Source organism: Lates calcarifer, linkage group LG21, assembly GCF_001640805.2.
Source record: "Lates calcarifer isolate ASB-BC8 linkage group LG21, TLL_Latcal_v3, whole genome shotgun sequence".
Classification (NCBI taxonomy): Eukaryota; Metazoa; Chordata; class Actinopteri; family Centropomidae; genus Lates; species Lates calcarifer.
In genome coordinates this window covers 20,562,814-20,576,302 of record NC_066853.1, presented here as the reverse complement: position 1 = coordinate 20,576,302, position 13,489 = coordinate 20,562,814, and the positions used below count along the sequence as shown (strand labels likewise).

General features: G+C 40.8%; 2 protein-coding genes across 2 annotated transcripts; both read right to left on the bottom strand.

Annotated features, from left to right (window-relative positions):
• Nucleotides 1-59: 59 nt before the first annotated feature.
• Nucleotides 60-10,889, bottom strand: hnrnpul1 (heterogeneous nuclear ribonucleoprotein U-like 1). The gene is made up of 16 exons (XM_018665493.2): nt 10,649-10,889; nt 9,887-10,152; nt 9,157-9,468; nt 7,966-8,179; nt 7,726-7,799; nt 7,326-7,465; nt 6,776-6,875; nt 6,566-6,678; nt 6,078-6,344; nt 5,798-5,920; nt 5,578-5,706; nt 2,814-2,982; nt 1,738-2,001; nt 1,483-1,628; nt 1,181-1,393; nt 60-989 (listed from the first exon to the last, which is right to left on the bottom strand). The coding sequence occupies exons 2-16, from the start codon at nt 10,116-10,118 to the stop codon at nt 873-875; spliced, it is 2,613 nt and encodes an 870-aa protein (XP_018521009.1). The 5' UTR covers nt 10,119-10,152; nt 10,649-10,889; the 3' UTR covers nt 60-872.
• Nucleotides 10,890-11,147: 258 nt separating this feature from the next.
• On the bottom strand, nt 11,148-13,067 carry opa3 (outer mitochondrial membrane lipid metabolism regulator OPA3). Its single transcript, XM_018665497.2, has 2 exons — nt 12,868-13,067; nt 11,148-12,091 (listed from the first exon to the last, which is right to left on the bottom strand). Exons 1-2 carry the CDS (start codon nt 13,007-13,009, stop codon nt 11,763-11,765), a joined length of 471 nt encoding a protein of 156 aa, XP_018521013.1. The 5' UTR covers nt 13,010-13,067; the 3' UTR covers nt 11,148-11,762.
• Nucleotides 13,068-13,489: the final 422 nt, after the last annotated feature.

Genomic DNA, 13,489 nt, shown 5'->3' with positions numbered 1-13,489 from the left:
AGTATCTGTTGTGTATGTGTGTAATTCATGGGCAGAAAAAAAAGGATCATACAAACGTCTACAGGCGTATACAATTGCATTTATTGTATAAAGACAAGAAGACAGCTTGGGTAACTGGTCATAATCAGATTTTCACTTTCAGGTAGAAAAAAATGGGTCTGACGGAAAAGGATTAAACTACTGGACTCAATGAACAGCAATCACAAAGTGATAAAAAAAAAAACCTGCACATACTACTACTAAACAAGAGTGGCAAAATATTCTTCTCAATCAAAAACTGGATTAACACTTAAATACTACAGTATCAACACCTATAAAAAATGTTCCATAAGTTTGAGTTCTATCAGAGTAAATAAAATGTTGTCATTCGGTAACTGAAAAATAAAAAGCAAGACAAAGGAGGGGGTCATGAAGGTAAAAAGCATGCATTTTGTTCTTTGTTAAGCTTCTCAACACGCGAAATTACTCAGGCTTTGCTGTATTTTTCCTGCCTCATCACTTTTTCACACTATGCATCCTAGAAATATACAATTGCCTCCTCAATCTGTAGGAAATGTGGAGTTTGCAGTTCAACAGACATCCACATTCAATGCATAATAGATAACATTCATTAAATGTTTTGATACCTATCATCTACCACCTCACGGTCACTGCTTAGAGTAAGACTTCATTCAGTAAAAAAATATGAAAAGACATCAAACTGTATTCAGTTTGTGTGTACATTGATTGGTGAGGAATGAAGGATACTGTGTTAAACCAGACAGAGACAGTTATGGTTGGTAACTTGATGGGGAACTGTACAAAATCGATTTGCTGCAGAGGTCAGAGGTGTTTAGGACACAGGTGGAAGCAGGTACAAATGTAGGACGAAGCTACTGAGAGCCAGAAGACGAGCCTTGGCTGCCCTGTCCGGGGTAGCTGCCGTACTGGCTGTAGTACTGGTTCCACTGGTTCTGGTTCTGGTAGTACTGCTGCCACTGCTGAGCATACTAGAGGGGACAAAAAGAAAGCAAACACAGCAGTGAGAGCATGTCAACCTTATTATTATTATCATCATTATCATTATTATTATTACGCTCTCTGACAGCCCCATCACTCACTCCCCCATCCCATTTTGGTTAATAGTCAAATGTTTGTAATATGGCAGGGACAGGCAGTATATTATTATTCTTTGACAAACCTGCTGATATTGCTGGTTGTAGCTCTGTTGCTGTTGCTGCTGTTGTTGCTGCTGCTGCTGCTGTGGCTGTTGCTGGTGGTGGTTGTACGTTTGTCCAGTAGCAGGTGTCTGACTGTAGCTCTGGCTGTATCCTGGGTACTGACTGTAGTTGCTATAGTAGTTCTGGTTGTAGCTGCCTTGGTTGTATCCTTGACTGTAGCTCTGGCTGTAGCCCTGGCAATGAACCAACAAGTTCAGAATAGAGTGACTTACTAATCATAATAATCATTTCTAAAACGTAACGTAAAGGTCATGCTAAGTACCTGGTTGTATCCTCCTTTGTAAGGGGCCGGGCGATTATAGCTTCCTCCTGACTGCTGGCTGCGGTTATATCCACCGCGTGCATCAGAGCCTCCATCACGGTAGCTGTTGCCCCAGCGATTCTGGTTATAGCCACCACGATTGTAGCCTGCAGAATAAAAAAAAAAGGCGAATAAATATTTTAAACCCCACCTTTATAACTTTAAGTGTTAAAGAACAAATTGCAATGCATAGGGTATGCCAGCTGCCCCGCTCACCTCCTCTATATCCACTGCCTCCATCTCCACTGCGGTTCTGGTAGCCACCACGGGACCCATCACGGTTATCATACCGCTGGAAGCTACCGCCGCCGCGTCCACGGAAACCGACCTGCCTGTTGTCAAAGCGTTTTTCAGGGGGCGGGCCAGCCTTGCGGCCCTCCTCATTGTACTGCTTCAACAGCTTTTCAGCCTCATCTCGCTGCAGCTCAATGAACGTCACCGCCTCCAGGAAGTCGCAAGCCTCAGGGAGAGTAAAGTTGGCTTGGAGAATGACAGAGGTGACCACAGGAGGAGGAGGAGGAGAAGAGAGAGACAGCCCATCCAACAAGAGACGGATGGAGAGGGAGAGAGAAAGAAAGAGAAAGAGAGAAAGAAAGAGAGAGAGAGAGAGAGAGAGAGAGAGGGGTAGGGGGTTGTAGTGAAGACCAGAGCAGCCACACCACCGGAAAACAAAATGAAAAATAATTACTACCATACAGAGGCAGTAGAAATCAGAGAATCTAAGAGCAGATAGATGAAAGCAGAGGGCAGGGTAAAGGGAACAAACATTACCTCCAGGGGAACATGGAGGAAACATTTGTTTAAGCAGACACGGGGAGGGAGGAGACTTCAGTAGAGGTGGGGAGGGGGACAAAAAGGACAACTAGAAGGTTGGTGAGAAGAGGAAACGGCACTGCAAACCAAGGACAGTTGATGTAATGCTATTACAAATTAACTTCCAACAACTTGAGCATGTGACTGCTTGTAAGTTTGCCATTTGGAAATATCCTTTTCAGGGAAGCCAATTGTGCAATATTAGCTATACTATTACATGACCCCGACAAGGCTCAAGTCTCAGTTTGCAGTACATTAGAAGTAAGCTGAATGGCAAGTGGCAGATAGAGGGCAAAAATAAGGAAGAATCAAATTCATGTGGACTGTTTAAAAAAATGTCCAGGTCTGATATCTGGCCAAAGGCTATGATAAGGGAAGGGGGGTAGGGGGCATCTTCCAAGTTTGATTTTAGAGACAACACATAGAAAAAGTAAAAAGTAGATCTGGTGTTTTATTTGTTGTTTCCACAGCATTCCTACCTTTCATTTCTAAAACAGCATGATCGGGCACATCCTTCCCCTGCTCATTGGTTTGCTTTAATGTTCGTTCTTTTAAATCCTCGTCCGTGGGACAAATTACAATAGCCTTGCGTTGAAAACCTTCAAAAGGACGCATTTTTCGTCTCCTTGCTGATCCATATACATTTGTCTAGCAATGGTGACAAGAAAGAAGTAGAAGCTTGTTTGTTATTGTTTACAATAATGGCTTTCCACTGGAAGGAAGCTGGAACCCTGCAATAATGAAGTGAGAGAGGTTTGGCTTGGATGTCAGTCTATGTTTTTACTCAAGTACTAATGGCCTCTCGTCACTCCACAGACTTACCTCAGTCTGTGTATCCAGGTACCCAGTGACTGCTCATGAGTGGTATTTATGGACAAAGAGGGACCCCAGAAATATCTAAAGTGACTGTACTGTACCTTTGCTCATTTACCTCACAAGATTTAGACATGAGTTTTGATAAATCAATAATAAAAACTGATGTTTAAATAGAAGTTAGGTGCACGTTCAATTATCTCTGCAAGCAGGGACAATTTGCTACACTGCAAGTATGTTTTTAAAAAATGTGATCGAGAATTCATTTAGCTCCACTGAAAATTTGCTGATGTAGGTGTGTGTTTTATCCAAAGACTATGTCACAAACTATAAACCAAGCTATTTACAGTTGCAGAACAGAACAAACAGCACGAATGCAAAGTTAGGATGATACAACATGCAATGTTTTTTCCCAAAAGTGTCCTGCAGTATCTACCCATTCCTGCTACTCTTGATTGATTTTTGCATGTTATTTGGGTACGGAAAAAAGTGTATTTATGGTGAAAGCAAAAAAAAAAAAAACTGCTGCTATCAAATGTCATTTCTCATAAATAAAGAGGTGCTGCATGATTCTCAATGGTTACATGTTGAAATGAATGAAAATGTAGATTCTCTTTATCTTGCCATGCCACACTTGATTTAGTCCAATTAATATTAGCCATTTTGGAGCATTATAAAAACTGGGAGCGTTAAAATGCTTCTTTCTTATGCCATGCTGCAGCAATGGTTCATCTTGTTAGACAAACTTCCTCCATAAAATTGCATAAAGTGGAATTAATGCATGAAATTCAACATGTTGTCACTTAATCACTACTGTCATTTGTGAAACTAAACAAAACTTTAGTACCAACTCTGGTCCAGCATATTGTAAACACAAACCTCACTTTAAGAAACTGATAAAGGGAACCAAAACATTTTTAACGTATCTGTGGGTGTTTTAAATCTACAACTGCTTCCACTTCAGAACTCAATCATGATGACAAAACCTGTTAATAGTCTTATATCAATGTTATATTCAGAGTACAAACCATCATAGATCTATCAACATGCAGATGATAAAAATAAAGTGAGCATCATGCTGCGTCATGTTATTCAAACAAAGAATGAGCTGTCACCAGAAGTTACTCGCACTTTGCCCATTCAGAAGCTTTGCTGTTCAGTGGTAAACTCAAGTACCAGCTGCAATCAAACAATGTCCCTGCTCACTCGACAGTAATCCTTGGTGTCTACACTGACCAACATGACACTACACTGCTATTCATTTTAGTATGTGTTCATATCAAGAGTAATGTCAATGTTGAACTAATATTTTTATGAAAACAACATTAGAATAATCAGTGATCAAGATAAAAATATTTTTAGAAGGATCAGGGAATTATCAAGGAATTACACAAATGTAACTAATGTGATTTGACTATTATACAGTAAGCATTTACCTTTCTTTGTTGCTGGAAACAAAGCTTTTAGAGAAAAATTGTTTCTTGATTAACACCTTAAGTGTATACCAAAATTTAGAACTTGCAAGCATTTAATTTAATTCCCAATGTTGCACTCTACCACCAAAACCTTTCACACACCCACATTTACAACATCTACAAATCAAAACACAAACACTGGCAACTGATTGATTGTTTAACAGAAAAGTCTCTTTCTGAAGAGCTCAATTTGCAACTGAACTTTGTCATAACCCAGTCAGTCCAACACACTTATCTACAAAAGCATCCTACATCAAAAAAATATTTGCTATCCTGATGGGTCCCCCACCACTTACCTCGACTTACCTCATCTTCATATAGACTCTAGTCCCATTCAAGACAACAACAGACAGATACAACCTACCTGCACATACTCACAGTGTCCACTGAAAAGCTCAGTCCACCACTAGACCCACCTACCTTATTTCACATTTGCTGAGAACAAGGATCTGAAAATCTAAAAACTGTTAGTCATTACTTACCTTGAGGGTCAATTTATTAAAAAACACACTCAAAAGTTCCATGTATCTCACTTAAAAATAGCTTTTAAAAAAGCTATCAACTCTGTCTTATTAAATTAGCAACAGAAGGTGTTTTTCTTACTCACCAGTCAGAGCTTACTTGTTTCTCAACATCTTTACATAGTCATGGTTTACTTGTACATTGTTGAAATTCACAAGACAAACAATACTGTATTATGACAAGAAATAGCAAGTGCAAATAAACTGAGGGATGAAAACATGAAATAATCTGTCACTTATGAGAGCCATTAATCATTTTCTTTAACAATGCATGACAAGCAAGTGACAAGAGGGTGATCAATGCTTCTTCTACTCTATAATACACAGAGCCACCCTGAAAGATAAATAAATAGTCCATTAGAGAGAGTGATCATCAGGGCACATTGACTGACTGTGGCGAGAATAAGAGCAGAGTGTGGGTGGGAGGGCAGTACCTGGTCCAGGATGTAGTTGCGTCTCTTGCGGGCAGCGATCTCAATCAGCCTGTTCAGACACTGGGTGGCCTGCTGTATCAGAACATCCCAGCGCCCAGCGTAGTTCTTCTGGCGACGCAGGCCCATCACCTGCAGAACAGATAGTTAAACGACACAGTGATGGACTGTAAAACAGTTCTGTTTACATTTGTTTTGTTTGGGGATGGAGGCCCAAACCAACCTTCATCTTGTCCATGATGGCATTTGTGCCCAGGATGTTGTACTTCTTCTCAGGATTAGTCTCTGCATGCTTTATGGCCCAGGTAGTCTTTCCACAGGCAGGCAGGCCAACCATCATCAAGATCTGAAACAAGTTAAGAAACCAGGTTCATTCTGCATTATTTTTTTCTTTAAAATCTATTTTTCTGTTGATTGGTGCAAAAAAAGTCTTTTTACATTCACTATGACTGATGTTGTAAGTTGATGCCAGACACTGTTCTTTCATTTCAGCGTCATCCTACCTCGCATTCAGATTTGCTGGAAGGTCCTTTAGTGCCTCTGATCTTGTCCTCCATCCCTAGATTGTGGATGTAGGTGTATCCCTCTGGTGCAGGGAAGTAAGGCTCCCGTCTCTGTCCGAAGTTGAACTCAACAGCACAATTCTTCACCAGCACATGAGGGAACAGGGCACGGCCAGCCAACGCCTCCTTGGTTGTCCGGAAAGCCACACCCAACCACACTCCATTCTTAGTGTAGCCCATCTCCACCTCATCACCACTGTCAAAGTCCTGAAATTACACTAACCAGTTAATACTCTACTGTCAACCACATGGGCAAAAAAACAACAATTACTGCATAAATACTTATGAAAACCACAAAGTCAATTATGGAATCAATCAAATTGATGTCAATTTTACCTTACTGCATAGTTATGAATAATTGCATATAATCTTTATCTGGTGCTATTAAAGGAAGATGAAGTAACTGAATTTCTGTTGCCATAACTTACAATGTAACAGCCGATGACGTCGTTTTCACCAAACTTCTCACCAAAGTCTGAAAACTTGCAGTCAGCTGATTTCTTTCCTGTTCCTCCATATCCAAAGGAAAAGGGCTCCTCACCTAAAACATAACCGAACTTAAGATCACAGTTCTCTTACATCAAATACTCATTCATGCTTAACATCATCTTGACTATTCCGACAGTTGCTCTTCTCACCAAGCTGAGTGCTGCAGTGGTTGAGGGACCATCCAATTCTGACCACATGGGGATCTGGCTCGCTACTGGGCAGGTGCTTCACAGGAATTTCCTCGTTGATCTGAGGATTGAGACAAAAATCAAGTCAAAAGCAAGTCTAAAGAAGATATATAGTCATAACACTGGAAGGTAGCTAACAAACATTAATGCAGTTGTAATTAGACAGTGGGGAAATCTACTTTCCTGATTTATTTGTATAAAGATGACTGGCCTGTATTGTTTGAAAATCTTCCCAGTCATATTAGTTACCAGCAGCCCCCATAATATGGTATTTGCACAGACATCAATTATAATGCCAAAGGAGTAATGTAATACTACTGCATGTTAATAGGAGAAACAAAGGAGCTGCTTATGCATTGTTTCAAAAAATAATAACATAAGCCCTGTCTTGTGTATCAGGGACCATTATGTCAAGTGTGGACACAGTATACAGAAAAGGTTTATTTACAGTTGCCTACATCCTACTTTTAAAACAATCTTGCCAGGAGGATACTCATTCTGCGTATATTACCTTCATCTCATAGCACACACGGCCCTTGGTGACACCATGTGTGGCTCGTGCTCCGGCCCACAGGTAAGCAAAGCCTTCGATGGTCAACGGATAGCCACTGTAGCGATCACGGGACACTTTGAAGTGCAGATCGCAGTTGTCTAAAAAGAAGCCGAAAACAGATTTTTAATGTATTTGTCTGTAAAAAAAAAATTTGGCAGTACAGATGCAGCGTTTTAGATGCAAAACATGACATAAGCATGCACTGCTATGGTCTAAATAGTGCAACTGTATGTGGCAAGTAGTTGAGGTGTCACAGCCAGAGGACCTCCAGCTGGGACAGCAATTCTTAACTGGTGTGGCTACATTTTTCACAAGTTATCTGTACTTTAGCAGACATCTATTTTATCTTGTTACGTACATGTATCAATTGTAACGAGGGTGTCATCAATGTTCTCCTCCTCATCTTCGGCAGGGGGTTGTGGTGTGCGGGATCTGTACAATATCAGCAGAATATGAAGTTAACATCCTTTACAGCCACGTTCATTGACTATGACATGCATTTCACTTATTCTATTGATGGTGTATTGAACTATAGCACTTATTTAGAACACCGGCTTGAAGTCTATATGTAAAATATCACAATTTATCATGAGCATACCTCTTTTCCTCACGGTGCTCATAATAGCCGTAGCTCCTGTTCTCCTCATAGGGTCTCTTACGACTGTAGTGTCCACCCCTATCAGCTTCCACTTTGACTTGCTCAGCCTGACTTGCTCCATCTTGCCCATGCTGCTGTTCTGTCCCCTGAGTATCCTGCTGTCTGTCTCCAACAGGTTCAGGCTCATCTTCCATTTTGACCTCCACTTTTATTTCTAAAATGACAAATAAAAAAAATAAGTGAGCTACATGTTAAGTGTTACAACTGTGCAATCAAATGTAATTACAAAGAACATATCTGTAATAAGTAATTGTGATGACAATATAGTGATAGTTTCATGTCATCTGTTCTCTCTCACATCTGTAAATTGGGCTGCACAGAACATAAACATCACCTCTAATGTGGACCTCTGACAGCATCATCCAAATTTGATAACATTCACCATCCTAAACCGTTAATAACAGAGACATTGCATAGCATTTCATTCCCTTAGATTGTTAAAGTTTACATAGGACTGTGTATCATGTCACCCGTGCACACATACGCATCCTGCTGCACATGCATGTGATAGACAAAATGAAGACCCACTCAGAAGAACAACTCCACACGCTAATACAGGTCTAAACCTCCACTGGCACTATGGGAACCTTTAAGTTGGCCAATCACAAACTCTGTTATCTAATGTGTTCTGTCATATAAATTACTTTAGACACTCATGGGCAGTTCCAGTTATTCTGAAACACTGTTCATGTTCAGGATGGATGGAGGGATGCTGGAGATGACGTGAAGTTACCTCATAAGAATAATGAAGGTGTACGTAATTCCATATCAAACTAAAGCTAATTAACAAATAACTCTAATCAGGCAAAATTTGTGATAACATGTAAGCAGGTAGACTGTGTATAGAAGTTTGCAGAACTACATGTGACAGCAGTCAGGTTTTGGCAAGTCTTACCTGTTTTTTAAATTGTACTGTCATGTTAGGTTTAGTCTAGGTTCCAAGAATACATCTGCTGAGTCTTATATAAAGCTTCGCTGTGTCTGACTAGTTTTTCTCTATCAGCTCTCAACTTAATTTTCATCTCCACTACCCTTGTAGGGAACATTTCATAAGTAACCATCTAGTCAAACTATCTTGTTCTATAAAATCATTGATCAGTCGATTTGGAATTTACATATCCACAAAATCACCTGGTTTGTTCTCAACGTTTTCCTCTGGCTCCAGCACAGTCTTGGGCTGTTCTTCGGACATAATTTCAGATTTGGGTATATCGACATCTGCTGTGAAGTCAGGCATGCTGTGACCTGAGTCTGAAGCTGGTTGACTTTCGTATGGCTCGGCTTCTGCTTCCTCCTCCTCATAGTAACCACCTGAATCTCTGCCCTCATCTTCCTCCTCCTCAGGGACATCACCATCACCATCACCTTCACCTTCACCTTCCCCATTCCCATTCCCATCCCCATCCCCATCCCCATCATCATCACCATAGTCCTCGGGTGCTTCTGTAAATGAAAAAGAGAGATTCAAAACTCTTAGTTCTCAAGCTCATAACGACAGAAACCTAAAAAACTCAATGCAATCTTGTGGAACTTGAATGATTTTGACCCCATCTTCTTTTAAGACTCTCATCTGCAAGTACATTTTAATTTATCCAAATCAAACATATAGAAGGGGCAATTCTAAAAAAATATCTGTGATGGGCACACTTTTTAGGTCAGTTATTAAACTTTGTCAAACAAGTCAGTCAACAAGAATATAGATCTGAAATACGAATCCATTGCAATTGAAAGTGTGTATATAGGGCATAAATCTTTGATGGGAGTTAAGATGATGTACTAGCTATAATATCATATTATTATAGTCAATGTCTGATGAAAGAGCAAAATATCTCTCAAATGACACGGAATCAACACGGCTTACCTTGCTGCACTTGAGCATCCTCGCCGTCTTCGTTGTCTTCGTTGTCCTGGTAGTCCTGACAGTACTCATCGTCCTGCTCTCCTTGCTCTGAGGCATCCGCCTGAGCTTCTGCCTCCAAAGCGGCTTTCAGCCTCTCTACCAGGTCTGCCTTTAGGCCTCTGGTGTCCAGGCCGCGGCGCTGAAGCTCCTCTTTTAATTCGTTGACTTTCAGTTTCTTCACGTCAACACTCATTGTGTTTCTGGTGTTTCGCGTCTTTATTTACTTGCTAGAAAAACAGAAGAATAGAATAGTCAAGCACGGCTAACAACATCGCGCCCTGCTAACTTTCAAATCGGTATCTGTTGCGCGGCAGTCTCAGCCAAACAGGCTACATTAGCTGGTTAGCTAAGCTAGCAACGCTGGATAGATACCGAAGCATTATTCCGTGTTCCACTACTTATCTATTAACCAAGTAATACCAGCGATATAAGTACCCTTGCACATATAACTATTTGCAAGACTACACTGCCACTAGACTGTTTGCTATGGTTGTTATTTACTTCAAGTTCGCTACGTGGCTAACGATGATAACCGTCTTAGCCTTGTGGTAGCTAACGCACCGCCAACCGATGCAGGGCAAGTAACTTTAACTCTGAGAATATGCAAGCTGCCGTCGTTGCTGTATTTTTGCAGGAAAGTCATGCAGTCAATGCATTTTTGCTTCTTTCATAACACGATTATGATAATAACAAATAAAATAAAAAAGTAAGGTTGAGGCCTACCTCTTCTCACGCTAGTTGCGCGGGTCAGCACTGGTAGACGATTGAAAGGGTCACTACTGCCCTCTAGGGTCAGGAATCCCAAACCGGATGTTAACAAGACCGCGCACACAAGTTAACGAATGGCCTCTACTCATGGATGTATGCATCCATGCCTCTACTGCGATTTTACGCAAACACCAGGATGCACGTATTGTTTCTACAGCGCAAGCCTTGTTAAGTTATGTTTGGACAGCGGTATGTGAGACGCATTAGCTTAGCTGGTTTGTCCGTTACCTAATATGTACTTGGAACACTCCTTAGTAGGAAGTGGTGTGGTGTTTACATTGAAGGCATCCTGGGTAATGTAGTGTTTTAAACAGGCCCCGCAAATCACTTCTGCCCTGCTAACACAGGTTTAACACAGGTAAACAGATTTTATACAGTTTGCAGTTAGTTTACATTAAGTGATAACTAGAGTGTGGACTACAATTCTATTTGAAAAAACTAATGTGACACAAACTCCGTCAACAGACAGCATACAATTTTATTTTACATATTCCTTTTACAATTGTCATCACATCCATGGTACATGAACCAGTAAAGGGATTCACACTGAATACAACGTGACATGTCCATGAAGCTGCAGGGGCAGAAACTGTAAAAAATAAAGTTTTGTAATGTTTGTTTTTGAGTGGCATTATATGTCTAGTGTCACTCACAACTGAAGTCAATGAAGCATGAAAATCTGAATCTGAAATAAAAAGTAATGTGCCAGAGGTGTTATCAAATATATATTAACTTTAGGATCACCATTGCCCTGAACTGTAAATTGTTATACAGTCAACTTTTGTAATGAACATGCAAGATGAACCACAGAAACCCACTATGAATATCATAGCAATCCCCTTTTACAACTAGTTGCTCAAAACACGAGCTAATTATAGGACCCAAATCCCCAGCACACTGATATGTTCATGTCCACCTATTCCACCCAGCTTTATGGGTTTAGGGGACAGTGTGTGAAGAAGGGTTGTCATCATGCTGTACATATGGCCATACCATGTTGGTGCATTCTTATTCCTTCATACACAGGTCAACAAACAGTGCCACACCATATAGCAAGTAACTTATTTCGTCACTTAGTGGTGGGAGTAGGAAAGGACAGTAGTTGCCTGTTGACCTCTCTCAGCCGAGCATCTAGAGTCTCTGTGGTTAATGATAGTTCTGCTAGTTGAGTCTGTAGGCTTATGATGGTCTCATTCAGCTCCTCCTCTTTGCGTCGGGAGTTAGCAGCCTGCCTACTGTACTCCAGCACCATGCATCCACCTCCAATGAGGAAAATGACTGCCTCTCCCAGCAACTCTGCACCCAGCTCTGCAGCCGCATCCTCATTCAGTGGCTTAATGGTGGAACCCCGAAAGCCCATGATCCGCATCTTTGTTTTCATCTCAATCCAGTGGTAAACTGAGAGGACAATGAACACACAGTTCACAGGCACATGAAAATAAGGCTTTCAAAATAGGAATTTGGGATTAGTTCACATTTGCACACATTCCATATAATAGAAATGAGAACGCATTTATGATCAGACATGCATGTGTTCAGTATATATAGTGAATGTGAATGCACCACTAACTGCACTGTAGGATTCTCAAGACATTTTTAGTGAGCTTATAAGGACAATAAATCACTCAAGTACTAGGGATTTCTCTCGTGCTTTCACTTTCACTTTGTTTTTAATATCTTAACTGTTGCTGTGTGTCATTTTGTGTGAATAGTGTAAATGTTTTTGAAAATAAGGGAGGCTTTTGCGTGAAGTCCTAAAAGAAACGTTTTCTGGTACAACACAGAACACAGTACAAATGATATATCTTTACCTGTTAATTTGTCAGTGTTTTTAGTGATTTCTAAATGTCTAAATAACAGAGCACGGTGTCTGGTCTAAAACATTTCCAGCGCATATTATAATCTTAACAGGACCGGGGACAAAAACACTAAGTCAAATGTCCTCTTGATAAAAGCAATTGCTTTACAACCTGTTCAATGACAGACCAGACCCGCCCTATTCAAACTTCCTGGCTGCTATTGGTCGACCAGAAAAACCCATGACAATGATTGGGTAAACGAACTTGACTGATACAATGTCATTGGTCGTTGTAGTCCACCTCGCTGTATCCACCGTCCGGGTGTCTGACACTGAAATCTAGCGGTCATTAGCAGCCGTTAGCTCGGTTACTCACGCTGTGCCGGCGGCAGACAGATGTAAGTTTTGAAGAACTCGCTTCTCCGGGCTCCGGCCTTTATCCGGTTTGCCACAGGCTTGCTCATCTGCCTCACTCCGAGATAGAGGAGCTTAGCAATGGGGAAAGCACCGACAACCATCTTGGCGGAAACACTTCACCAGCGTGGGGCGGAGCACGTAGAGGTTGCGTGATGACGTTAAATGACGGAAAACGTCAGTCACAAACCCACATGTCCTTACCTGAATCGAGGCAGAATACGGATAGATTTCACTACCCGAGCTGAGGTGACTTACTTTAATTAGGAAATAAAGTAAAATCAGATTTTGACAACCATGAACCATGAAGAGGCATATTATACTGATAATTTTCCCTAAACGAACTGATGTGTCACATATGAGGTTCCCTGGAAATCCACATTGATAACGACAAACTGTGCACCTGCAAAAAAAATCCATCCTTTAGTATAGACTACTTTAAAAATCCAATTTTTAAGGGAAATTGCACATTTTATGTCACACCGCACACGTAGTTCGCACAATAGGACTATATTATACGGCCTAAGTAACTAATAAATTAAAAATAGAAATCTGTATGAGAGTGGCTATGATTATGTAGAGAA